This window comes from Pelecanus crispus, chromosome 2 (assembly GCF_030463565.1).
Source record: "Pelecanus crispus isolate bPelCri1 chromosome 2, bPelCri1.pri, whole genome shotgun sequence".
Taxonomy (NCBI): Eukaryota; Metazoa; Chordata; class Aves; order Pelecaniformes; family Pelecanidae; genus Pelecanus; species Pelecanus crispus.
This window is the reverse complement of record NC_134644.1, coordinates 45,992,200-46,019,411: the sequence shown is the minus strand read 5'-3', so window position 1 is coordinate 46,019,411 and position 27,212 is coordinate 45,992,200. Positions and strand designations below refer to the sequence as shown.

General features: G+C 40.8%; 1 protein-coding gene across 5 annotated transcripts in view; it reads right to left on the bottom strand.

The window, feature by feature from the left end:
* The window catches only part of RBMS3 (RNA binding motif single stranded interacting protein 3), a 723,803-nt gene that overhangs the window by 298,313 nt on the left and 398,278 nt on the right, over nucleotides 1–27,212 (bottom strand). For all 5 annotated transcript variants that reach the window (XM_075705237.1, XM_075705238.1, XM_075705241.1 and 2 more), the window contains one exon: nucleotides 23,784–23,842. In XM_075705237.1, the coding sequence (XP_075561352.1) occupies nucleotides 23,784–23,842 (59 nt within the window). The remainder of the gene's footprint in view (nucleotides 1–23,783; nucleotides 23,843–27,212) is intronic.

Sequence of the window (27,212 nt, the reverse complement as noted above, 5' to 3'; positions counted from 1 at the left end):
GGGTTTTGGGAGATCAAATGCACCCAAGACTGTGAGGTACTCTGGTACTTCAGCAATGCAAACCGTGGAGGAATCTGAGATAGACAGATAATCCTCATTTATACCAGATGGGGAAACACTGAAGCAGAGAGAAGTTAAGCAACCTGTCACTCAAAAGAAAAAAAAAAACCAAACCAAACCAAAACAAAAACCCCACAAAACAAAACAAAACAAACAAACAAAAAAAAAAACCCCAAAAAAACCAAACCAACCCCAACAAAACACAAAAAAAAATGTGGAGAGTGCTGTGAAGAGAATTTCATCCCCCTTTCCCCAGTACTTCAGACATTTGGAACAAGCTTCGACATGAAAAATCTTACTGGAAATAACAGCATGGGAGAAACATGACTAGCAGATTCCCAATTACATAGCCCAATGAATACAGAACACCATCTCCTCTATCCCGTTACTGGTGTTAGCATATATTACTGCCCAACATGACTGAATGCAGCATGACTATACTCATTTTGATAGTGATTGTTTAAGTCAGTCAAGGGAAGAGCTGGCTGTCACTTCTAATCCTTTACTATGAAAGGTGGCAGCACCAGCTCTACTCGATCCTTCTGCAGGATCTTACGCCTCCGAGCACTGAGGGGCTCGCTGCTACCAAACAAGTTTCATGGCAATGTAGTAACTAATGACATTGGAAGAATGACTCTTGATTTCCACTGGCAATACCTCTGCCTGGGTGGTTTCAAGTAAAGAGTTATCACTCAAGCAATAGCAATTTAGAAGCCGTAAATGTGGGGACAGAGGTGCCTGTGGGATTTGTGTGTGTTAGCTTTGCTTGCAACAATAGATTAGGAAATCAGATCGAGAGTTACAAAAAATAAAAACCAAAAGAAGGAGGAGGGAGAAGGAGGGAGAAACTGAAGTTAGACTGATGGGAACTGCTGCAAACTCTGCTCTTTTGAAAAGATAGGTCTGATAAGAAGATACTTGTAGGTTAAGAGAATTTATACCTCCCACATTCAATCACAACAGTTAACACAGCTATAGTATTTCCCATGTGCAAAAGAGCCACATGTGGTGATTTAAACCACCCAGGAAATCAAAACTTTACAGAACAGTTGTTTTTACTACCAAATGTTCAAACAAAAACTCAGGGTTTTTCAAAAGTGTTTACAAATCAGATAAATGTATTACCATATCTGTAAATGAATAACCATCAATATTCCACCAGAATTTTTATTATGAACTTCTTCAGGCTCAGCTCGCCAGAAATGTCCAATTCAAAACAACACATTTTTTTAAAAAATGAGCGGAGCTGTAAAAATCATATATTTATAATATTAATAAATAAAGTATAGCAATTTGTTATGACAACACTATTTCAAACTTAATGATATTAGGCAAGAAAGCAGCCTACTTAAATACCAAGTTTTATGTACGTTCTTACATCACATATACATCATCTATATTTAAGATTTTCCAGGAACAACATAGGCATTCTAGTCAATCATTTAAAAAAGAAATACAGTTGTCTGAATATTTTAACTATCAAAAACCTGTCACTGTGTAACGCTACATTCAGCACTTATCTGATTCTCTCTAGAAAAAACGAAGCGCTGAGCTCATCGAGTTTACATTTAAAACAGCAAAGTACTGCGACCAGGCTTCTGCTTTCTGATGGAATACTCTGCTCCCCCCAAGACTAAAATGTGTCTCACACTAACGTAAATGGTACTTTCCATGAACGCTGACAGCGGGGAAACTTGCTGCATACAAATACTAATGGAGAATGACAAAGATGTATGGCCACAATAAACTCATTATCAATTCAAAAGCATATGCGTGGGAACATATCTTTGAGCGTTTATCCAGCACTACTACTACATTTTTATTTACCTGAGTCACTGTAGCTATTATCTGCATGAGGGGTACTGCTGCATATATTTAAGTAGATAAATTTGGAATTTTCATAGGAGTTCTAGTAGCATGGCCAGAAATCAGTACATTTTCTATAGTTGTGCAACACAAAAAACCATGGAATTAAAGGGACTGCATCCATTTTTGAACTCAGATTTTACTGCATGGGATTTTAAAATGCAGACTATGTATCTATCATTCAGTAATTGTATCTCACTTGCCAGGACTCCATGTTTTGGTTTTCTTAACTACACCAATTAATGCAGTCTTTTTCTGGTCTAAATAGTTTCTATGAATTCTGTACCTCCTGGAGACACTTGCAAAGAGTTTTGTGAGATGCACATGGGACAGCAACGAAAACTCAGAAGGTTTAATCCTAGCTTTGCCAACACTCCCCTCTGTGACTGTGGATAAAAGAAAGCCTCTCCCTCCCTCCTCCTGGAGCTTCAGTTTCCATGAAAGGATCTCAAAATAGACTAACAGACCTCCTATGAGGAGATCTTAAATTCATTAAACTATGTTAAGGAATAAAAAAGTTCTGACTATTAATAATTTGGTCCTATTGCTGATCCATTTAAGTACAGACACTGCAAAATCGCTTCACATGCCTATTAATTACAACCTCTCAAGCTAACAGTAGTCCATTATTCACGACAGTTCTCCAGTTTGAGCTTACTAGTTGCTCCTGTTGCATGAATTAGTCTTCCATCATCTCTAAGGTAAGGACTAAAAATGCATTACTTTAGAGTATCCTTTTAGAGTAATCCTTCTTCTTAATTTTTCTGCTTAGCATTTGTTATTGGCTTACAGCAATTTTCCTCAGGCCAAGTAGTATCATCACTGCTTTCACGCAGCTTTGCCTTTCCTCCAAATCAATCGTCCACGGGAACATGGTTCAGAGAGGATTTCCTCTTTGTCAGGTGACAGAAAACCACAGTTAATATTTTGATAGAATGATTACCAGAAAAATAAAGCCCTGTGGAAATTTTAAATGATAATTTACAGGACTTTTTGCAGAAGAAGTTGGCCAACATCCTAACAGCCACAGTCTCCAATAAGTGAGTTGTTTTTCTCCAGGCAAAGCTCACCTCATTCCTGCTTTTTGTGGTGGTATACACCATATTTGCCAGATGACAAGGACATGCTCTTTCCAGCCTTTACTTGCTCATTGTCTGGGACGTGGGCTTGCATTTTTTGTTTGGTTTTTTTTGTTTATTTTTAAGATGATTGGTAATACACGATGGCACTGTGCTCCCTATGTAACTGGACAGCAGACTTTTAAATGGAAAAATTATCCTAGGTGCCCTTTTTGGAGGCGGGAAGAGAAGACATGATGGGTTGGTCAAGATTCAGATGATTAATGACAGACTAAGCATTTGTTTCATCAGTGACTTGCTTAAGTTTACCTGTACTGGCATATGTCTAGGACACAGACAATGATAAAAGGGAAAAAAAAAGAAAAAGAGGGAGGGCAGATGTGATAGCTATCTACGCACACATGAGAGAAAGTCATTAAGTAACAGAGAAGCTGATTATTCGCATTATCAACAAAGGGTAGACTAGGAAAGAACGGCCTTCATAATGTTTAGAAATCATTCCAGAAATAGTGCTGATTGAAAAGGAGAGACATGCAAACCGAGGCTTTTCAAAGGTTCATGCCAGGTCACCCACATATATAACACATTTCAAAAATCATCAAATTATTAAAATCACCTATGCCCTAAATATTTATTAAATAGGGCTTCCTAAGGCACATTTAAGAAGTGTCAGACTCTGGTTTGATTTCAAATCTGATCATAAAAACTACGATCAATCTCCCTTTAAAAAAAAAAAAAAAAGCCCAAGAGAAAGCAAACAAAAATGTTTTAAGGGCACTGATATATAAATTCCCAGTTTATAATGTCACTCACACACTTACCTGGGGTAATGCATCTTGTTCTGATCACTTTGATACCAGCAATTTGTAAACACACCAGAGGGTTTGTTCACTGATGAACAATAACATTGAATAGAGGTCAGCAGGAACAGTTTTACAAGGAAAGATTGCTGGAGCTAAAATGTATCTGTTGGGCTCGGTAAATACAAGAAGAGAAGAATGCATTTTAACATTGAACTATAATATTGAAGGGTAAAAAGCAAAAACCAAAGAGGGAGATGAATTAATTAGTGTGGTGCCCAGAGGTAGGGGAGGAGGGATAATGAAGAGTAGTGGGATTAAATTAGGAAAAGCAAAATTTAGGCTCAGTATAAAGAAAAAAAAACTTACTAATAATGAGTTTTATTATTTTGGGACTTAGTCTCTCAGGTGAAATGATGGAAACACCTGCCTAATATTTAGGACTTTTAAATTTAGGTTGCGCAAAGGCATTAATGCATGATGCACGAAGTATGCACAAAGGCATATACACTTTGGGGAATAAAACAGCGCTGGTGGGGACAGAAGGAGCGGATGCGGCCACATCCTGTCACCTCTCTACGACTGCAATACAATTACCAACATCCTCTTCAAGAACTGCCCAAAACACAGCCTACACCCACATCGGACAAGCTTTGCTTTGAAGCACTACCCACACGGAAAAGACACGGGCCTGTGCGCGAGGGGATGGGCACACAGGTAGGGTGGCAAAAGTGGTTGCCTCAACGTAGCCCCAAGCACGGCGGGGTAAGGACGCATCAGCACACCCAGACTTCGCTCCCGATTCCAGCACCAAGGCTCTTTGCCACCCTTCCGGGCCTTCCTTAGCGTGCCCTTACCTCCCACAGGCAAAACAGTTTGAAGGCAACAGGGATGGAAATCCATAAACAAAAATGTAGAATGACATCGTTCTGATTCAACTATTTTGTTACTTTGGAGATTAGCTGGCCCAAGCCACAGCACTCAGAGGCCAGGCTTGGTGCTCTAGTCACAGAGCGCTGGTTTTTAGCACTTTCTGGAGTAAATACAGCAGTATTGCTACAGACTGCTATTGCTGCTGCTTCTTCATATAGTTCATGAAGGCCCAGGAAGCCAGCTAACCCCACCATAAAAAAAAAAAACAAAGCATCTCTTCAAAAAGGGATGCAAGACAAAAGCGCCACAGTGCAGTTGGCAATCTGATTCCTTATTTATAGGAGTTTTCCCGCTGTTTTACGAAGGAAACATCACCCCAACCTGTTCTAACATTCTTCTGGGTTTTGCTCTGCCTATCTCACATAAAAATAAACATCAGCAAACGCTTTGCAGGCAATTCTGAGAGCACTGCAGGGACCACAACTAGATAAACAGTTTGTGCCTAATAACGGGCAGGTCGTTCACCCAAGTGAAAAAAAAAGGAAGGGTTAAACGCTGTAGCTTTATCAGGAAATTTGAGGCTTTAAACTGGAAGCAATTTGTTCAATGGCTATTTTGACCACAGAACTTCCTAATCTCAGTTCCCATAAAGTTTGGCTCAGAGCCAGCCAGAATGGGTCGTTTCAGCTGCACAGATATCTTCCACAGAGGAAATAAAAGGATTTCAAACCCCGGAGTCATTTCCTTTGGTTCTCCGCTCATTCAGAAAAAATGTCCTTTCGGTCAGTGATATCTCCAACTTAATTCCTGCAGCATGACTTTAAAAAAAAAGAAAAAAAAAAAAGTCTTTGTGGGAAACTTTTTCTGAAGGTTTGGAAGCGTGCCCTGTAAGCTCTTTGCCAGTTGGTGTAAAATACCTTCTTTCCTCCCAGAAGCTTGCAAAGCAAAAGGTCCTCTCCTCTCCTGCATTAACTCTGAACTCTGAGCTTTCCAGAAGTTCTTACTCATCTTGCAGTCCCATTTAATAATTAAAGGAGGTATTCACCCTCATACGCATTCAAGTAAGAGTTTGCAGAAATGTGTATCAAAATAATCCACTAATGTACTCGAATCACAGGGAGTGATCCATGTCCAGCTTCAGGCAAACTAGTGCAAGCAGAACAAGTAAACGTTTATCAATAGCAATGTCTTGTTTTCCCAAAAGTACCATAGGTTTTGAGGCATGTAAGCATAATACGTTGCATGCCTCTGTGTCTCACTTTTAAGAGCAGTTGACAAATATTTGAAGACTCAGCCCCAAATCTGAAAAGTGATCCAAAAGATCCAAATAGGATATGTTTAAAACAAGCATGCAGGCCAGCCAACATAAATATCAAGAGTGTAATGGCCTCTCCAAGTGAGTTCTATACCTACTCCTTGAGGCTACCATCTTAAGCATGTAGTCAGGGTTTCACTGAAATAATGGAGACAACATTTTTGACACACAGACAAGCCATAATGACCAAATTCATTCCAAGCGCATCAGACCTGGGAACACTACCTTTACATCATCACAAAAGAGAGAGGAAGCTTTTCAAATATATCCTCAAGCCTGTGGTGCTTCTAGCAGTGCTATAAAACAAAATACTGAGGTGTAGGGCTCAGTATAAATGGTAGCATTTGTGGGTCCTATAATAGTAAGCTTAAGCATCCTTTGTCCTAAAATGAACTTTGAAGCACAAGGTTGCATCAGAGCAGACACACATTTTATGAAGATGACTGATTTTAGTGAAACTCAAGGCCTTGCTCCATACTGTGCTTCAGCATACATCTAATGCTAAATATACACATCCTAAGGTGGCCCCTTCTATATTCAGAAAATTCAGAAGGCAGAGTAAAGGACACATGCAAATTAGAAACGTTAATGAGTTGAACCCTACTGTCAACCTCAAATGTCAATGCTGATCTTGTGATTGATAATTAAATTGCTCTTTCTAGTAAAGTTTATCACTAGACCAAAATTATACTTTTAGAATCATAGAATCGTCTAGGTTGGAAAAGACCTTTAAGATCATCCAGTCCAACCATTAACCTACACTACCAAGCCCACCTAAACCAATTAAGGGTAGACTAGACTAAACCATATCCCGAAGTGCCACATCTACCCGTTTTTTGAACACTTCCAGGGATGGTGACTCCACCACCTCTCTGGGCAGCCTGTTCCAATGCTTGACCACCCTTTCCGTAAAGAAATTTTTCCTAATTTCCAGCCCAAACCTCCCCTGGCGCAGCTTGAGCCCATTTCCTCTCGTCCTATTGCTAGCTACATGGGAGAAGAGAACAACACCCACGTCACTACAACCTCCTTTCAGGTAGTTGTAGAGAGCAATAAGGTCTCCCCTCAGCCTCCTCTTCTCCAGGCTAAACCACCCCACTTCCCTCAGCCGCTCCTCATAAGGCCTGCGCTCCAGACCCTTCACCAGCCTTGTTGCCCTTCTCTGGACACGCTCCAGCACCTCAATGTCTTTCTTGTATTGAGGGGCCCAAAACTGGACACAGTATTCCAGGTGCGGCCTCACCAGCGCCGAGTACAGGGGGACAATCACCTCCCTGCTCCTGCTGGCCACACTATTCCTGATACAAGCCAGGATGCTGTTGGCCTTCTTGGCCACCTGGGCACACTGCTGGCTCATGTTCAGCCGTCTGTCGACCAACATCCCCAGGTCCTTTTCGGCCAGGCAGCTTTCCAGCCACTCTTCCCCAACCCTGTAGCGTTGCATGGGGTTGTTGTGACCGAAGTGCAGGACCCGGCACTTGGCCTTGTTGAACCTCATACAGTTGGCCACGGCCCATCGATCCAGCCTGTCCAGGTCCCTCTGCAGGGCCATCCTACCCTCAAGCAGATTGACACTCCCACCCAGTTTGGTGTCATCTGCAAACTTACTGAGGGCACACTCGATCCCCTCATCCAGATCATCGATAAAGATGTTGAACAAGGCTGGCCCTAAAACAGAGCCCTGGGGAACACCGCTCGTGACCGGCCGCCAACTGGACTTAACACCATTTACCACAACTCTCTGGGCTCGGCCACCCAACCAGTTCTTTACCCAGCGAAGAGTATGCCTGTCCAAGCCGTGAGCTGCCAGCTTCCCGAGGAGGATATTATGGGAGACGGTGTCAAAAGCTTTGCTAAAGTCGAGGTAGATGACATCCACAGCCTTTCCATCATCTACCAGGCGGGTCACCAGGTCATAGAAGGAGATCAGGTTGGTCAAGCAGGACCTGCCTTTCATGAACCCATGCTGGCTGGGCCTGATCCCCTGGTTGACCTGTACTTGCCTGTGGAGTTCGCTCAAGATGAACCTCTCCATAATCTTCCCCGGCACCGAGGTCAGGCTGACAGGCCTGTAGTTCCCCGGGTCCTCCTTCCGGCCCTTCTTGTAGATGGGCGTCACATTGGCAAGCCTCCAGTCATCAGGGACCTCCCCTGTTAACCAGGACTGCTGATAGATGATGGAGAGTGGCTTGGCAAGCTCCTCCACCAGCTCCCTCAGTACTCTCGGGTGGATCCCATCCGGCCCCATAGACTTGTGAGCGTCCAGGTGGCGTAGCAGGTCATTAACTGCTTCCTCCTGGACTATGTGGGCTCCATTCTGGTCCCCATCCCTATCCTCTAGCTCAGGGGCCTGAGTACCCTGAGATGACCGGTTTAGTTATTATTTATGAATTGCAACTTGTATAACTTACATCTAAATGCTCACAATTGTCAATTCTTGCATTATAATGATGAAAGGTATTGTATGAAATGGACTGATACATCAGCCTCTAATAACGTAGTTCAACATAAATATACACATAACACTATATACAGATAGATACAGATATTATAGCTATATACATCTCACAAGCTCCTTGATAACACTGCTCTGCACAGGGCAACCAGGGTCTTAAAACTGAAGGCCGCCTTCACCATAACTCAAGAGATTTTCTTACAATGCTTTGAACAGCACAGACTAGACCTGCAATCTACAGTGTGGACCTTTACTAGAAAGGAAATAAGCTATCATATTAGATCTTATTTCTGTTTTCTGGAGGAATGTGGGGAGCTAATTTAGTAAATAAATAAGTAAAATAAAGGACATTTTTCTATATGCCACTCCAAACATTTCTCTATTGCAAAGTTTTCTCCATTTAAATCCTTATTTACCAGGATAAAATAACAATGCAGAGACATTGATGCAGCATACAGAATGAAAGGCATATGGGAGGTTTACAGAAAAGCTAGTGTTTCTGAGGTTAAAGTGGACCAACACTGAAATTGTAAGGGTACTTTTTTCCTTTTTTCTTTTTTCCTTTCTTTTTTAAAGTTATATGTAAATTCAAACCAAATGTTAACTGGAAAGTTTCTCCCCTTTTACATTCCACTTCTCTTCTCCCTTCCAGGAATGCCAAACCCAGGAGCAGAGCGTCAGTAAAGACTGTCTAAACTGAAATGAAATTTCTGGTTTCACTTAGTCCTGTGGGCAACATGTGCTTCCACTCTTCCCTAAAACACAGTGGGAACACGGGGCTTTAAAATCATAATCTGAAAATCCCATTTTCTTATAAGCCTTATTAATATGAAATGACTGAGTGATAGTCTCAACTTTCAGTTAAAATAATAGGGGAGCATTTCATAGCCATTCTTCTGCCTTATCCTCACTCCCAAAACACAGCGAGCTCACCTTGCTGGGCTTTCGAAGGTTAATTTGAAAAAACCCATTTTGGAATTATTTTATTTTCTTTAATGTGCAAACCTAGACATTTCCTAGGCCTCACACTGGCAAACACACTCATAATTCATAAGCAGATGAACCATAATGCAGCCAGACTTCGCTCCTCTGCCCCCTGCTCCCCGGCATTTCGGCAAACCACCACAGCTCCCCCCCACACACACCCGTGCACCCCAACGCAGTCAGTCAGCCTCGTTAAGGGCAAGAGAGATTGCTGGCCCCCTCTTCAGCCCGAAAGCCAGGACCTGCATCAGGAGGCATCCTCCAGGGACAGGCTTGTTTAAAAGGGTGGCATAGAGTGCGGGAGGGTGCCCCAGCCCCAAAACCCTGAGCCAGTGTCCACTGGAGCCCAGTGCCCACACTGGCTGCTGTGGCCCCGAAGACAGTACATCTCCCTGCTCCCTCCACAGTGCTCCTTGCAGAGGTGCAGTTATTTAGATTGCTGTAGCAGCTGAATGAAATTATGCACTAAAAACATACATCTCACCATATTTGCCTGGCTCTGAACTCACAACATCAGAACTCTACGAGGTAAGTGCATGTGTTTGGACAAGTTGGTCATTGAACCCTCACCCCACTCTCAAGTAGCCTCATGCCACAACTCCCGTCATAAAAACTGAGCTTGTTCTACTTCCTGTATCAAAACTTTGCTGCTCTGGTGGTCAGAAACTCTCACCCATATTTCACCCATAATTTAATGGCAGCTTGTTTACCCCCACTTATTCTTGCTGCCAGCATTGTGCACAAGTTTTTTTTTCCCTTAATATCAGACACTGATTTCTTCATAGCCAGTGCCTTTCTTATTCTGTTTTGGTTTTGTAAATGTTCTCTTAAATGCTATGTCTTCAATTCCCCACGAATCCCTCTCTACACTCATTTGAATAAGAAGAGACCCAATGTTTCCAAGCACTAAGCTGAGACCATAACAGCGTAAGTTTGACTGCATGGAAGGAGAAGACAACTCTAGCTTTTGTCCTTTAGGGCAGCAACCAGAGGGGAGGTCAAACAAGTTACCTAGATAGAAAGCAGCTGAAGGAACAACCCCATCAAATACTCAGGGAGAAGAAATTAAGGTGGGAATTACCCAATTTACTATGCCAACTATCACTTCTATGTCTTCCTCATGGGAGAGCTGCACACCTGAGTGCGCTGTACAGACAACTTATGGTCTTCAGCAGAAGATTCTGGCTCCTGAATGCAGGATAGCAAAATGGGAGGGACTGGATAAGACAGAGAAATCCAGCAGCTGAACCTTCAGGGACATCACTTCCAAGCAATCGTGCCAAATCCTGCTAAGGGAGAAGAGGGAGAGGTTCACTGAGGATATTTTCAGCAGTGTCATACAGCAGGCCCAAGTCCATTAAGGCAGCCACCAGCTCAAGGCAGCATTCAGGTGGTGAAGCAGGATGTGAGCCAGCGCTGGATCTTCCCCACTGAGAGCTGCTGACTTTGCATCTTTTGTCATTGAAAGTGTCCCTCTAGAACGCGGAGCTAACCAGAAAGAAGGAGCAGGTTGGAGTGACGACAGTCTCTCTCATCAGGCAAGCAGATGGTGGAGTTGATAACCCCAGAGAAAAATCAGAGGGTGATCACTAGATCTATCCCTCTTGCAAACAAAACAACAGGCCAGAGAATGGAAGTGGTCATACTGAGACGGAAAGTAACCACAGAGTCACTCAAATACGGTACCGACAATACAACTGAAACGCTAGGAGGTCCCTAAATATTTTAAGCCTAAGAAATAAGACAGATGATCTGGAATACATACTACAGTAAGAATCCCTCCCTACACTCATTTGAATAAGAAGTATCTTTCTACTCATGCAGTAGAAAGACTGTGAAAGTGAGGCAATGAGCGGACCACTGTAACACTAAGATATAACATGCATGGCACAGAGAGTAGGCCGTGCTGGTGATGGAGAAATGATCAGGCTAAGCATGGCAGCAAGTAACACAGAACCTGCAAGAAGTGACATCCCAGCCCTAAACATGAAGAACGGTAATTCTGCATTACTGGAGAGCTACCTCTGTACTCTTGACTGCCCTGCCACGATGGCAACACCAACTGCAATGCACAGAAGAAGATGCAGAAAAGCAGTAAGGGCAGAAAGTGAGCAAAGTGCTCACAGGGGACTTCAATTATCCCTACACAGATTGGGCAAAATGGGATATAATGCAAAGATCACATTTTTAGGTGCTGTTTCAGAGAGCAGCTGCTTAGGAAGCCCAGAAGAACAGATGCAACTCTTAATTTGAAATGACCACAGAAGAGGTTATGGGACAAATTGACAAAAGTGAACACTAACAAATTGCAACAACAGATGGTATGCACACTCCCCATTTGAAAAGAGCTCCGGGAGGCAATAGCTGACTACACGCACTAATAAATAGTGTGCAGCTTCTTTCTAAAACCGGCTTTGTACCCGAGGACCAGGAGGTGGCACACATAGTGGCAGATCTGAAAGATCTGAAAAGATCTCAGGTTGAGATCTGGGTACCTACAGGTCTGTAAACCTGGTGTCAAATCACCAGAAATTACAGAAACGGAGTAAAATCAATGGAAATACAGTATGTGGAAGGAGTTAACCTGCCTTTTGTAGGTTTGCCTCACAGACCTATTGGAGTTCTTTGAAAAGGTCAACAAGCCTGTGGATAATGGTGATCTGGCTAATATAGTCTGCTTGGATCTCCAAAAGGCATTTGACAAGGCCCCCACAAAAGATTTCTTAGGAAACTAAGCAGCCATGGCTTAAGAGGGAAAGTTCTTGGACAAACAATTGGTTAAAAGATAAAAGCAGAGGGTAGAGGGCATGGTCTTTGTTACAAGAGGGGAACGGCACCAATGGATTTCCATGTGGACTTTTACCAGGACCCATACTACATAACCTGTTTCTAAATGACAAGAAAAGACTAAGCAGTGAGGTGAGAAGATTATTCAGGAGAAAAAAAAGTGGGGGCAGCTGTGAAGACTGCAGAAGGACCTTACTAAACTAAGCGACTGGGTAATAAACCAGCAGAAGAAATTAAATGTAGATAAATGTAGTGATGCACATGGGAGAAAACAATTCCAGTTCCACATATTAAAATGATGCCCTTCAAACTGTCCACTGAAATGTGAGCTCTGTATTTGCTGAAAAAGGCAAACTGAATTCCAGGGATCATTACAAAAGGAACAAAAAAACAAGGCAAAGAATATACTGCAGAAATATCTACATATGTCAGCCCCTCCTTCCCCGTAACTTTTGAACCGACTGACTCTATTCAAACAAAATTAACAGAGGTAGTGATCTCAAATACTTTAAGTTCCAAAAACTCAATCTCATGACTAGACAACTAGAGAAAACACAGCAGAGTCACAAAACAGAGGCTTATTAATCCCAGCAGCCTCAGAAGCACTTGTTGCAAGCCATACACCCTTTTCTTGAAGTAGAACTATTTTAACACTTTTACAGTAACAGCCCAAGAAAGTAAAGCTTGGCAAACAGTAGCTATGCAATTCTTTCCAACGTAAGAATTCACATTCACCCAACCTGATAAACATGTACCTGTCTTCGTAACTCAAGGCATGTTTAATGGCTGTTCCATGAGTTTCTTCTCCAATAACTATCTATACTTGCAATAAAATCTGGTTTTAATAACTACTAGGAAGCTACTAGGAAATAACAACTAGGATAATGTGCAACAAATAAACAAAAATTAAACACTAGAATTTTGAACACTGATTCTTCCTCAGTTTTGGGGCTTCTTTTAAAGATATGTTCCATCCATTATGTGGAATTTACCCTGCAATTTACTGTGAGCTGAAATGACCGACAAGAGCAACCAAGACACTACAGGCAAACCGGGTCACTCATGACTTTTTCTTGCTGTTTCATGATTAAAGGTTGACCACAAAACCCTTTACTTTCTGCAGAATGACATGCTTGGTTGGTTAAATATTCAGGCAATTAACATACAGATAACATGCATTTAAATGGCAGTCCCATTGACCCCCATCTCCTGGCAGCAACCTTTGCTCTGAAAGCAGACAGCTTAGCAAAAATATTCAATTAATAAAAAGCCATGAAGGGCAACAAGTCCATTTTAATTCATTTAAAAATAAATGGTGTTTACTGCTCCATATTTAATAAGTTAATAAACAACACCACCACAACTAATACCACAAGCAACAAGGGCATGTGGCTGAAAGATCTTTATAGAGAGAATATATAAAAAAAATAAATTAAATTTCTGGTTTTCTCCTTTGTTTAGAATAAAATAGATTATTCTATGAGCAATGAAGTGAACAAAGCCTGTTGCCTTATACATTTGAGCCCAATGTTTCCTGTCTCCAGCCAAGTCCTGTCCCAACTGTGATGCCACAGCTTGCTGCAGTAACTTGAATCCCCCACCCCAAGCATTCCGTACTGCTTCCACCCTCCCCTCCAATACCCGTACCTCCCCCCCCAATTCCTTGTTGGGCACCACCAGCACAAGTGATCAAGTGGCGATTTACTGTGGTTACTTTAGGCGGAACAAAACTAAACATTTCCTTCTGTGGGAGCACTGAGTCCCCACTCTACGTACCTGCCCGTTTTCTGAAAATTTTTAACTCGGCTGTATTTGAAAGTCCTAGTCCTTTGGCACATTTGCTTGAAACTGGCAAAAAAGTTGTAAAATTCTATGTGAATAAAAAACTGAAAGCTTGGAGACTCTGAGATTATAAACCAAACTAAGAGATTTTTTTTTTAAAAGAAAGAAACTTTGAAACGTTTGTAATTTTTTAATCAAACTTGTCATTTGGGGGTCCAGAGAAACCACATATCACACCACTGCCATCTAATGGAAGATAACATCAGCTGATCATTGGTCGTGAGGAAGACTGGGTCAGACAAAAACTATTTCACCAAGTAGGAGAGTCGTTTCTACCACCCCTAACATGGCCTCCTCCTTTTCTCATATATAAATTTAGCTCTCCTCAAAACATTCTGGGTTGAAAAAAAGCTCACTAAATGTTATCCAACTGTATGACTATTCTCAGGAGAGCTGAAAGATTGGTTTGGGGTTTTCTTTTTTGGAGAATTCAGTATTTCAAAAAAATGTTATTTAACTCCATTCAAAGTCATAAGTCTACTCACAGTACCTAAAATTAATTGTTGACACTGCTCTTTTTCAAAGCTCTGGGCTGCAAAGTCCATAGGACAAGGTTATCTTTTAATTAATTTTTGTACAGTACAATTGTTTTCTGTACTGTCAGTTAGCACCTAAAGCTTTACTGCTGTCCAGCTACCATAACCTAAATAGATGGAGTAACATTAATAATGCCCACCAGTTCCTTCCCCAGAACTGGTCTGGGTGGGGTTTTTGTTCAGCATTGAGGGACCTACATCTTTATTGCCGGAGGTTATGATTTTTCTCCTGTGTTGCACATATATTCCTACTCTAGCAATCCTACGCCATCTCCAGACAGGCAGCCCTCAAATACCCGGAAAGTTAGTTTTAATAAAAATGATGGCACAGTCTATTAGTGGTTTACTTTCACAGTATATTATCTACCCAGAAAGAGAACATTTACTTAATTCACTTAGGTAAGAGAGTTCTACTTTTCTAAGTAAAAGCTAGGAATGTGCACTAATAGGGGAAAATGTGAGCGGTGACTTCTCTGATTGCTGGCATACTGCAGAAGTGAAGTCACGCTACAATTAACAGATCTGATTCAGAATGGTTCCTGTTGAGTACCCATGTTCAGTAAGAGTCTGTCAATTGGATTTATTATCAAATTGTCACTATATCAAGGAAGCACTTGTTTGGCATATGCTGTATACTCTGAGAGGGTGTAATGGAGTTGGCTCTAGTAAAACTAAGAAGCTGGGCACTGTCCTCCTCTGCCTGGGGGTTTCCACAAGTCAGCTGTTGCACTGAAGGTCTTGAGACTTTTGAGAAACCCATGTCTCAGCAGACTACCACTGCTTTTGAGAGATGACCTGCCTTTGAGCAGCCAGAGGCCAAACAGATTTACCGATATATGAGATGCTGTATCATGATTCTATGCCTCTATGGCATCAGAGAAAAAAAAAGTTTAAGCAAAGTGATTCTGCAAGACGGTTGAAAAAGCCAATGCATTGCAAGTAAGCTTTCAACAAAGTTGATTATGAGCTGCTGTTCAAAAAGAAAAAAAATCTCTCTTCTGCTCACTTCTGTGATATGAAATAGTTATTTCCAAGTCTGCTGAGACCACTAAGAGCCTACTAACATTACCCAGTCCCAAAATGCACTTCAGATGCACGCCAAGCTACTGGCAAAGTTTTATACAGACCAATGAATCAAAACATTAATCACTGTGTATAAATGGAAATTTTACTTTTTTATTTCTCTGGAAGGAAACAAAATTAAACCAATTATTTGCCAGCGATATGGGCCTGCAAATTTGGAAGCAGTAAATTAAGAATAATCACAGATTAGATATGTCACAGAATACTTGAGCATCTTGGGTCTCTTTACAGAAAATATTTGCTAGGCCATGAGTTCATTCATGAAAAGATAATGACCCAGGAAATATTTTCCTTAATTGCAAAAAAGCCATTTAAGAAAGTGTCTGGGGAACTAATTAGAAAGGAGTTTCCTCTGTAGACGACCTGGCTTTAAACTCAATAAGCAATTTTTAGAGGACTTGCTTGAGTCCTCTAAACAGAGCACTGTTTAGATGCAGTCAAGAATGTTTGCTGAGGTGCAACAACATTCTGCAGACATGGAGGCGGGTATGTCTCAGAGTCCTCACCACTGCAGGGCAGCGGCCAGTGCTGGCACGCTCCAGCTATGATGACTTGCTTGGCACGACTCATCAAACCCTTTCCTATTTCACTTCCGCAGATGTGGAAAGCATTCAAAAACATACAAACAGGAGAATCTCTACCTCCAAACTCAAGTGAGATTTTTGCAAAACACTCATGCATTTGCCAAGATACATATAACGCCTGCTGGCCAACCCAACGGGTGCCAGGAAAATAGTTCACCCAACGGCATCACATACTCCCACTGAGTGCCACTTACCTAAACATCCATGAACATACCATCTGTAAGTTCAAGGGGATAGCTACATATATATTTTTGAATATACACATGCACTTCCCCCCCTCCCCACCCCAAGAGCTAGTTTCTGCTAACTTCTTTAAATGGTCAGATTTACAGACCATCATAGTTCATGAGCCTGCAGATCAAACAAGCTTTCATTTGATAAGGTAGGGTATGAACTTACAATACTTCATTGGTGAGCGAACAACCTCATAGTTTCTTACTGGCAATTCTTTTCATTTTATTTTGATGTACGCCTGCCACCTTTAGGGTATTTAGATGTCTCCTTTAGGTATGTTTCCTGAAGACTTGGCTCCTAGTCTCATGTGGTTACATAGTAATACCACTTTTTAATTTAAACAGAGGAAAAAAAAAAATCTCAACCTTTACTTATAAAAAACAGAGGACTGAAACTAAGCTTCAAAAAACAAAACAAATGAAAAAACCTCCAAACATTTACAAATATTAAACAACTAATCTCATGACACTTAAATGTATCTCTTGTTATCAAAAAACTTAGCATGGCAAGTTTGCCTTTTTTTTTTTTTTTTTTTTTTTTAAACTGTTTTGAAATGGGGACTTGGTGACACTGCTGAAGACTTTGTCCTTCTAACTCAGGAGATGAGGGTTTATCAGCTGGCTTGCTAAGCAAAATTGCCACGACTCAGCATAGTTTGTGCTCTCTGTTCAAGAGACCCAGGCCCAGAGGGACCAGATTGGCTGGGGCTGCTACAGGTCAGTAACGATATGGATCAGAAGAGCCGCACATAAAACTTGCTGAGCGCCTGCCCACACTCAGCATCTATCCAGCCTTCACCAACGCCTCACTCTTAGAAAACCTGCCGAATTAAAATATTCCATATTGCTACACTTTTAATAACTTGTGAACTATTACGCCACTGATTACATAAAACTTTGGAGTGGATCAAAAAAAGACAAAAAAAAAGAAAGAAATGCAAACAAACAAACAAAACTAATGCACAAAAAAATCACCACATCTATTGTCTATCCCGGCATTGAAAATAGGATTGATTTATTTGTTACACAAGTCTGGAGTTTCAAAATTAAATAAGTCTGTTTTACAAATTATTTACTTTCTACAAGATCCATTTTCCCTTGAAGCACGCTGTGCATGCCCTCCTAGTGTGAACAGTTTACAGTCTGTGATCAGGCACAGACCTACTTGGGTGGATTTTTTTATTCCTCTCTCAAAATGGCAATTCTAAGAATCATAAATAACACAGCACAGTTATTGCAATTTGAGCTTATTCCCAATAAATAAAATTTATTAACTAAGTAGCTTTCTATGCAGCTTAGCTCTTTCTTCACTAGCTTATTATTTTACATAGACTTGCTTCATGTTGCTAGTCACAACCACATTGTGCCATCTCAAGTATAACAGGAATAGGAATTAATAAAGTGAAAATGCATAATTTCATATGATCACAAATAACCTTTAGTCTTCATAGAATATGAGAAAAAAACCCAACCCTTTCTAAAATTTAAAGTTATGAAAGTATTTTGTCTAACATACACACCAAGGCATATCTACTATATGCTTATAAGCTTTATTTATCAGAATACCAGAGCAGAAGGCTCCAGCTCATTAAGCTCCAATGCATTAGGGTACTAAGGGATGGTGGTGAACTTAAGCAGATGAGTAGCACCACGGACACAAGGCAGGACAGACTCCTTTTGGGAGATAGGAAGCACCACTTTATCATACCATTCCAATTATCTCCAACACTTATAGTAAGCCTCCAGTTATTCCATTTTTGTTACACAAATAAACTTTCAATTTATAAAATAGGTCATGGTAAAGTTTAAGTCCTGGTCTAAAAACAGCAAGGCAACTGGAGAAATAAAACTGTATGGGATATATGGTGGGTTAACACAGATGACCTCACGGCATTTTTTTACCATAAACCCACCACAATCCTAATGACTGCGTATCTGTATCCCCGGTTTTCGTATTTTAAAAAATTAATAGATCATTGCTAACATTTCTCAACAAGGAAAATGTCATAATGAAATATTAAAATTATAAATAGAGTCTCTATAGTTCCCCCCATCATGTTAGGCACATTTCTCTCCTAAGACAAACACTGCTATTCAACAAATCAAGTCACGCATGGTTTGAAAAAATATACATAAAATGAAGAATATGCGGTTGAAGTGTTTGTCTCCTACACATTACTGTGATTCATAGGTTTTATTTATTAAAAAAAATTCCCACAGGTGGGATTTCAGACTTTTAGTCATTCTCCCGTGCTCATCTTCTAAGGTCCTAGCAAAATGCTCAAAATCATATGAGCTTCTGATTAAACCAGGAAGTAAATCTGCATGCATGCAATTAAAGTGTCTGCAAGGGCAGATGCAGATGACAGTAATTCATACTCTAAGAAATGGGCTTGTGTATTTGGCAGATTAACTGTTCTGTATTCCATTGCTATGAGGTATGGAAACTGTACTGCGAAACAACCATTACTCATTCCCTCGGCTCTAAGCACGTAGGTCTATCAAAGGCAAGCCAGTCTGGAGAGGGCGGGGGACGAGGGCTGGAAAGAGAAGAGTCTACACGTTTCAGATTAACGCTTCTCTTGAATGGTTTCTTTTATTTAATTTCCCCTACTTTTAAATTAGCAAATACAGTAGACCCAGAAGGGAAATGCGCAAGGGGGAGAGGGAAAGAGGGGAGGGAAAAGGAAAAAGCAAAAGCAGCCAAAACTCTCCAACTTGTTCATTTGGGTTTTTGTGTTTGAACATCTGAATGAATCATGTGTCTGTTTTTCATTATTCTCCACATGTGATTGTTCCCTGCTTTGTTCAGTGATTCCTGGCCATTTTGTCATGACTGTGCTTATTTTGTTTTATATATTGTTCTATTACAGGGTGATTGTTGCTTCTCCTCTGCCTCACTCAGCAGTTATGCCACCAACAAAGAGCAATCTGAAAATGAGAGGTTACGTCAAAAGGTTTCCCTAGCGTACTCCCTTGCAGCATATATGATTACTTCAGACCCAACTGCTCAATTCATACCAGGGAGAAATCCTCAGATAACACTATTCCTTAGCACGACAGGAATGTAGTGGGCATCTTCTTAAAAATCTGAGGAATACTGGAGAATGACTTAAAGGCCATTGCAGAATGTTTTCCTCATTTTTCCAAGAGGAAACCTAACACTTCTTGCTAAGCAGTAACCTGTTTTAACAGATCTGCTGTTACATGGGGTATTTGAAATAATTTCTTTGCTATATTAACTATTTTCCACTTTCAGCTCTACTCTATAGGTTGGTCAACACACAAATGAGCTATCATCTCCTTGAATTTAATCCACCCTACTGCGCTGGATATGCATCACAGGATGATGTGTTCATTTAACAAGGTATCTCATACTTTGCAGAAGGTGAGATCCAGAGGACTGGGCTCCAGTGTATTAAAGAGACTTTCAACTTCTGAAAAATCTTAGAGCAAATAGTCATATAAATCCATTCACAGACCTTCAAAGGTAACAGATGATTAGTACCATGCAGCACGGATTTAGCAAGAATAAATGTCACATCATACTTCCATCTAGAAGTAGGCAACTAGTCTTATGGATAGGTAAGTACTATATATTTTAGTTAAACCTTGGTTGTCTCTCATAACTTGCGCAGATGAGAGAAATACGATCTAGCTAAAACCACTGTGATGTAGGTGCCAAACTGATTAGCAGATCCAATTTAAAAAATAAGTTCTCAACAGCTCAGTGTTGCACTACCTGGTGTACTGTGTTTCCTCAAAAGTCTTCCCCAGGTCTGTTATTATTCAGTCTTTTCCAAATTATCTTGTCCAGTGGATTAGAGAAATCATTTATTAACTGTGAAGAGGATACTAAAGAGGTAAGTGCTGCAAGCACTCTGGAGACTTAAGATTTGAGAATAATCTTAGCAAATTAAGGAGTAGCCAGGAAAAAAAAAGGATAAAATTCAATACAGACAAATGAAAAATACTAGCCTTAGGAGGGAATAATCAACAGCACAGAGCAAAGCACACAATAAGGAATGCCTGGCTGGCAGCAGTGCTAGAGAAAGGAATAACAGAACCGGAGGCTGCAGAGAATCTCTTAGCATAAATCAGCACTGTTGTTCTCATGCAACACCCCGTGCCTCAGAAATGTATCTATATTTTAAATACACATAGTTATTTACATGGATATATCAACAAAGAGAGAGTCATGTGATCACAGAGAAGACAAATGAAATAACCTCTCCACACTATTGAAAATGGTAATATTTAGGCCGTGAGATATCCTGTGCCCGGCTCTAAGGACTTCAAGTAAGAAGTGAGCTAATTAGAGAGAGATCAGTGAAGTGCAATATAATAAGAAACTTAAAACAAATTGCCTTTAAGGAAAAAGTGAAAGGACCAGTGTTTAGTCTAAGGAAAAGATGACAGATGCACAGCAGTCTTCAAATATGTATGTTTGCTGCAAAGAGGAAAGGAATAAACTGTTCTGCCTGTCCATTGGGGATAAGAAAAGAAGCAATAGGCTTAAACTGCATCAAGGGAGCTTTGGGTTAGACATTAGGAAACGCTTCATTATGGTGAGGAGAGGGAGCGCTATCACAGATTGCCTTAGGAGCTCGAGGAATCTCCACCGCTGGAGGCCTGTGAGTGCAGGTTACAGAAACACCCCTCCACAGCAAATTAATCCTGATCCTGCCCTGAGGCAGAGAAATGGACCAGCTGACCTCTTCAGGTCCCTTCCACTTCTGATTCCTGGGAAGCCTTTTTTTTTTTTTTTTTTTTTTTTTTTTCAGCTTTACCAAAGAGGAAGGAAATTGTACCCAGCATTTAAAGCAGCAAAACATCTACTCTTTTTATGCCACAAAGCATACTGTTAATAAATCCAATTACGTTTACGATCTTTTAATGGTACCACTTATGTCATAAAGATCCATCTTCAAAAATACAAAGAAATATCTCTGCCCTACAGTGTAATACAACAGCATGAAAGCAAACTTTTACAAAATTCCAACTCACTGTCATATGGCCCCCACTACAATAAACTCAAAGCTAAGTACAATATAAAGAACACCAAACCCAGATAGTTTTCTTTCTCAAAATTCACCATTCATATTCTTTACAATCTTTTCACTTCACATTTTGTGTTTCGCAAACAGGTCCATTCCTTTCCTTGTTTACTGCTGGCAGTGGGAACAGAAGGAAGTTTTGATGACATGGCACCATGTTTGCGGAGTGGTTACCAGTCAAACATGCATTTAAAAACAAAGCAAAAAGTTAAGAACAATCATCGAGCACGCTTCCTCCAGATTCTCTCCACCAACCTTTAGGCAACAGGCTGAAGCATCTACACGGACAACACAGCGGTCTCAGACAACCAAGATCAGCAGAGACAAATACATTTCTCTCTCCCATGGACTTCATCTCATTATTCAACACACAGCCCAGTTCAAAAACAACTCCGTCTGCTTGATTTGTGTTGCCTTTCAGATGCTCAAATTTGAGAAATAACATGAAAAAATGATGGAGTTGACGCAGGAGAGAACAGAGAACACCTCTGGTATGGTCCTACGTGTCCCCATCCCCAAAGGAAGGTCTTGGAGTGTCAGACACTGAAGAGTGGCCCCAGGCACAGACTTCCTATTTCTCATCGCTCACATCAGCAGCTCAGGCCCCTCCAGCTCTCCTAGGGGTAAGCCCCAACTCCTTTCTGCCCCAGAGCCCTATCCCCGAGTGCTCCTACCCCAAAGCCCTTCCTATCCCACCGCAGCACTCTTCCTCCTTGTTAAGCCAGCTCAGAGCCCATTCAATCTGCTCAGCCCCTTTGTAGCCCCATCATGCTGCAAGTCCCCCTCTCCCTACAGCTCCCCACGCTGCACCTTGCCCCCAAAACTCAGATCTCCTGGCCACACAGCAGCCAGTGTCAGGCACGTCCATCACCTCCTGGCTTTGAAACTACAGCACTCACCTCTGTGCTGCCCCAGCCACCCTGCCAGGGCTTTCTGCACTTGGCCCAGCCCGTCTTCCCTCGAGGGTATTCCTTCACAATACAATCAAAACAAAAAAAAACTAAACCACTTTTGTTCCTGGTGTAATATTCAAAGAAATGCAGACAGAGAGCGATGTTATCAGAAGTCTGCTTGTAACAGTGCTCCAAGGAAAGGAGCCGCACGTCCAGGCAAAAGCAAATGCACCACAGTGCTACTTCTCATGATGGCCTGTGACTGATCGCGTTGGTGGAGCTTTCCAAGACTAGAACTGCAGTCTTCCAGCTGACTTTTCCCTTGAATGGGAATGCTGTTGTGGCATTGTAACGAATGCTGTTGTGGCAGGCAATAGGTAAAGGCACACACTTCTACAAACTGAAGAACATCTCTGGTACAGACGGAAGGATTTTGCCCCGTCTTGTAATTTCCCCAGATGTCTTCCTCTGCTTCTTCTTTTCACATCCTATCTAGCCTCTCATGAGATACTCCTGTACTTCAGTGTTTTTCCTTTTACTAACTCATATAGATATGCTGTCCAGCATGCGCTTCTTATCAGAAGAACCCACTCTAGTAGACTTATTACTCCAAAAGGATTCTGTATACCACTAGCATAAAGTTACAGAGTCATTTTAAAGCAGAGCTTCTCCCCCATAGACTTGATGGCTCTTCAGACTGGTAAATGAATAACAATCCTAGTCCTGAGATACTACTAGACATGGTAGTCAATATTCATCTAAGCAAATACAGCTATACACACACACACACACGAAACATGTTATATTTCAATAAGAAAAATGTTTTCATACATTAGCAGACAAATTAAGAACATAGAACTGGAAAAGGAGTAATTTTACATCTCGGTATCACAACTTGTGGATCTATTTGTGTTAAAGAATATTTTCTTCTTCCAATAGCATAGTCCAAGACTTCACAAAAACAGAAAAATTAAACCAGGTTTTGCTTGGGAAACTTTTCCCAAAGGTTTCTCATTTTTATATAGGAAATCAATTTGCATCACTGATGATATCATTCAAATCAGACAGCACTACGTGGTTAGGAGGTAATTTACTTTTCTGCCGAAGCAATTTGATACTTGTTCTGATTTGTGATTTTCATTTTGTTTGTTAATGAAAAAAATTAATGAGCAATGTTACTGGAAACACAACTCAAAGCTTTGGCATTATTAAATATGCTTGTAATATACTGTACATTATTTTGATTGCACAGTTGGAGCCAAAGCCTTGGCAGTCAAGCTACCAGTCAATCATTCAAACAGACAATGAGCTCACAGGGTGGACGTTTTGCACGTACCTTTGCACTGATTCGTGTTTTTGTCAAGAATTGCCTTTGTGGATACAATTTTCCCATACCTATGGAGAAAACAAAAAACAGAAATACATGTTACTGTATTTTAATAATGTACACAGTTATTTTTGCACACATATAACGCATATACTAGGAAGAGATCTAGTGCTCTTGAAGAATGTTTTCCTGATACTCCTGGAGAGGTTCCTTCTGCTACTGCAGTTCAACAAACACCTTTCGAGTTTGCCTGAAAAGCACCGGTCATTTGACACACCCTGTCCACCTCTGCTCACCGTGCTGCACTGCCAGCATAAATGCTGATTACAGTAAGAATTTTAGGATATCAGCACTAGTAAAGAAGTTTCTTTGGTTAAACTAATTAGGTTTGCTTAATTTTTTTTTTTTTTTTCCATTTTTAGCTGCCAAATGAGGTTTGTTTTAATACAGATGGACCAGATTCCTCCAGGATTTACAGAAATGCAGGAGGCATGGTCATTTTTTTACATGCATGTGCACACAACTGTGCTCACGTGTGCATCCATGCCTGCACATATAGTCTCTAAACTTCCGGTTTAGGTAAACAGAAGCTTTGAGGTTTAGGTGCCTCTCCTAGGTCTTTCCAAGATGAATGTTAATACTTACTTGAATTTATGTTGCCTCCTATTGATAGCACGGCACAGCACTGCAACTTGATAGACTTAGCATGATAAAGAAGGAATTTGGGCAGCTACAACTTGGTGCATTAAGCAACTAGGCCATAAAATAGGTATCTGTCTTTACCTCACAGAGGTTAAGACTAGAAATGCAGACTTAATATTAAGTATCATAAAAACCTGGTGAAAGATCACAGAAGATGGCCATTTATGGCTGAATATAAGACTTCAGGAGAATAATGAAAATAATTTTATTTCTCAAGTCACTGATATGTCTTGGTCTCTGTTTCACTGAAGAGAACTTCCTCTAAAATGTCCTTTCCCGGATTTTTTAAAAAAGCATTACTCATACTCTGATAGATTGGGTGTTCATTTGGAAGACTTTTCCATGGAACACAATTTTTGCCATCAATGAAGAACTTATTACTATAAAAGATCATAAAATTGTATCTTCTAATAGCAAAGCAACATCCATGGAAAATAACCAATGGTTCATCAATTAGAAACCACTGAAATTTATGGCAGATCGATTTTTATTTGGTTAATCTTTATTAACAACAGTATAAATTTGGTGTTAGTGACTTCTACTTGAAGTCCAGAAACAAGGATGTGGAAGACCTTGCTGCAATTCCCTTCTCTGCTTCAGGAGAAAACCCATGTCTCCTACTATACAGAAAGGGATTCTAAAAGCCAGCTAGAGTACTGTACTACATATTCAAGGCCACGCTCTTCTCTGTCCTACCAGTCTGTAAACATACCCAGTAAACCAGGGAAAAACACATTAAAAAACCCTAAAAAACACAAAAAGACACAAAAAAAAGACAGGGAGCCAAAGTAGGAATGGTACCATCACTCTGAGGGAAAAAGGGACCTCTGGGTTTCAGTCTGGGACCCATAAAATACTTAAATACCTCATGAAGGGGGGGCAGCACCAACAGGAAAGACTGGGAACAGCCTGCCTAAACATACTTTTTTGCTGGTACCAAAGAGATTTGAGGCAATTTTGTGCCTGACGAAGTTCCCAGCTGAGGTTTCCACACTGTGAGTTACGAGTAACCACTCAGCTTTAGATAAAGCCCACTGTCTCTCCATCTTTACTGTTTTCATGATTGATGCAAAGTGAAACTTTTCCATTTTCACTGCTTTTTCCTTTCCCTAAGAACCAAGCATGTGTTTCCATTTGACTTTCATTTGGGGAGGAAAAACATGCTTTGCTTTGTTTTGTTTCAGACTGAAACCAGTCAGAAGGAGGGCAAACTGACCTAAAGGCATGAACAGTTTCTGCAATCTAAATTGAGCGCCAATTCAGCCATCTTTTAGAAACAAAAACAAACAAACAAACAAATAAAAACCACCCCCCAAAAAACCCGCACAAGTCTTCCTCCCCTCTGCACCCCCTCTTTTTCTTGCTGGTTCTGCAGACTGGCGGGATTCTGTGCTCTGAAGGCAGGCATAATCCATCGTAGACCCCACCATAATGGGTACATGGGCAGGTAGCTGTGGGTCTATTTTGCCATAGCTGGCTTCACTCCAAACACATACATAACAGATTTAACATTAACCATGAGATCACGTGCTTTTCTAACGTCAGGTGTTTCCAGAATTGGGGCCTTTATGCTCACTTACGTTCCACTTACTTTTATAATTCTTCATGGTAATACCTGAAGTTGACTTTGGCCTCAAAGACATCAGAGCACGTATCTTATGAAGGCAAAGCCAAATTCTCTGCCAGTGTGATTTATGGTTGTTCAGTGGGCCAACTTACCCAGCAGGAAATTTGGCCCGTGAGGTGCATCTTCATTTATTTGATTTATTTAGATTTAAAACCTAATACATGAAAAACATGCAAAAACATGCCTATCTTGTACAGTAAAGGGCCTCTGACAGATATATGGAGAAAGAATCCAACAAAAATCAGCGGCTAACCCACAACAACCTCAAATAAAACACAACCCCTACCTAAACTTCCGCCAACAAAAACTAACACCCAGCCTCCGTTTCAGTCCAGCCACTCCTAATGAATTGATATGTTGTTTCATCCAAGTCACAAGAGAGCTAAAAGTTAACATTTCTTGCCAGCAGAGACAGGCATTTGTGGTTCCACTGCTTTTATTACAGATTTCCCAGAGTTATTTGCTACATACTGTGATCCTGCAAACACTTCGCTACACTAGAGATTTTACTCACAGAGGTAATTCTGTTCGGTTCAGAAGAGGTTTCCTCCAGCACGTAAAGTTACGTGCACACCTTCACATTTGCAGCAACAAGACATCAGAGTGGGAAGAGGCACCACAATAACAAACACTGTTATAGGCAATTAGCCATATGCAGGCGATTTAATCTACCACTATAAACCTTAAGCACTACCACAAGAAAGTAATTGGAATTAATTTGGACACTGTTTTCCTAAATATTTCAAGTAATTATTTTACAGTAATCAGAACATCAGTTCTGATGAAGGATGTTATTTTGTATGCTGCATGAAATCAGGAAGGTATTTTGTTCCTACAAATGTAGTCATATTTCTTTCTTGCATGTGTGGAGAGTGGTATCAAGTTATGCCTCCTCTCCAAAGTTTTTTGGCTTTCTGACCTTTAATTCTGATTTGATTCACCTAGAAGTACCAAAAAATGTATTCTTCAATGGAAACACCCACAGAAATAAGGGTAAGGTGCATCAGAAGAGCTGGCCTCTAGTTTTCTTACATTTAAATGAAAACTACCAGGAAATTCAACAGGCTACACACTTGTGTTCTACAGACTATGGATATCATTAATGCAAA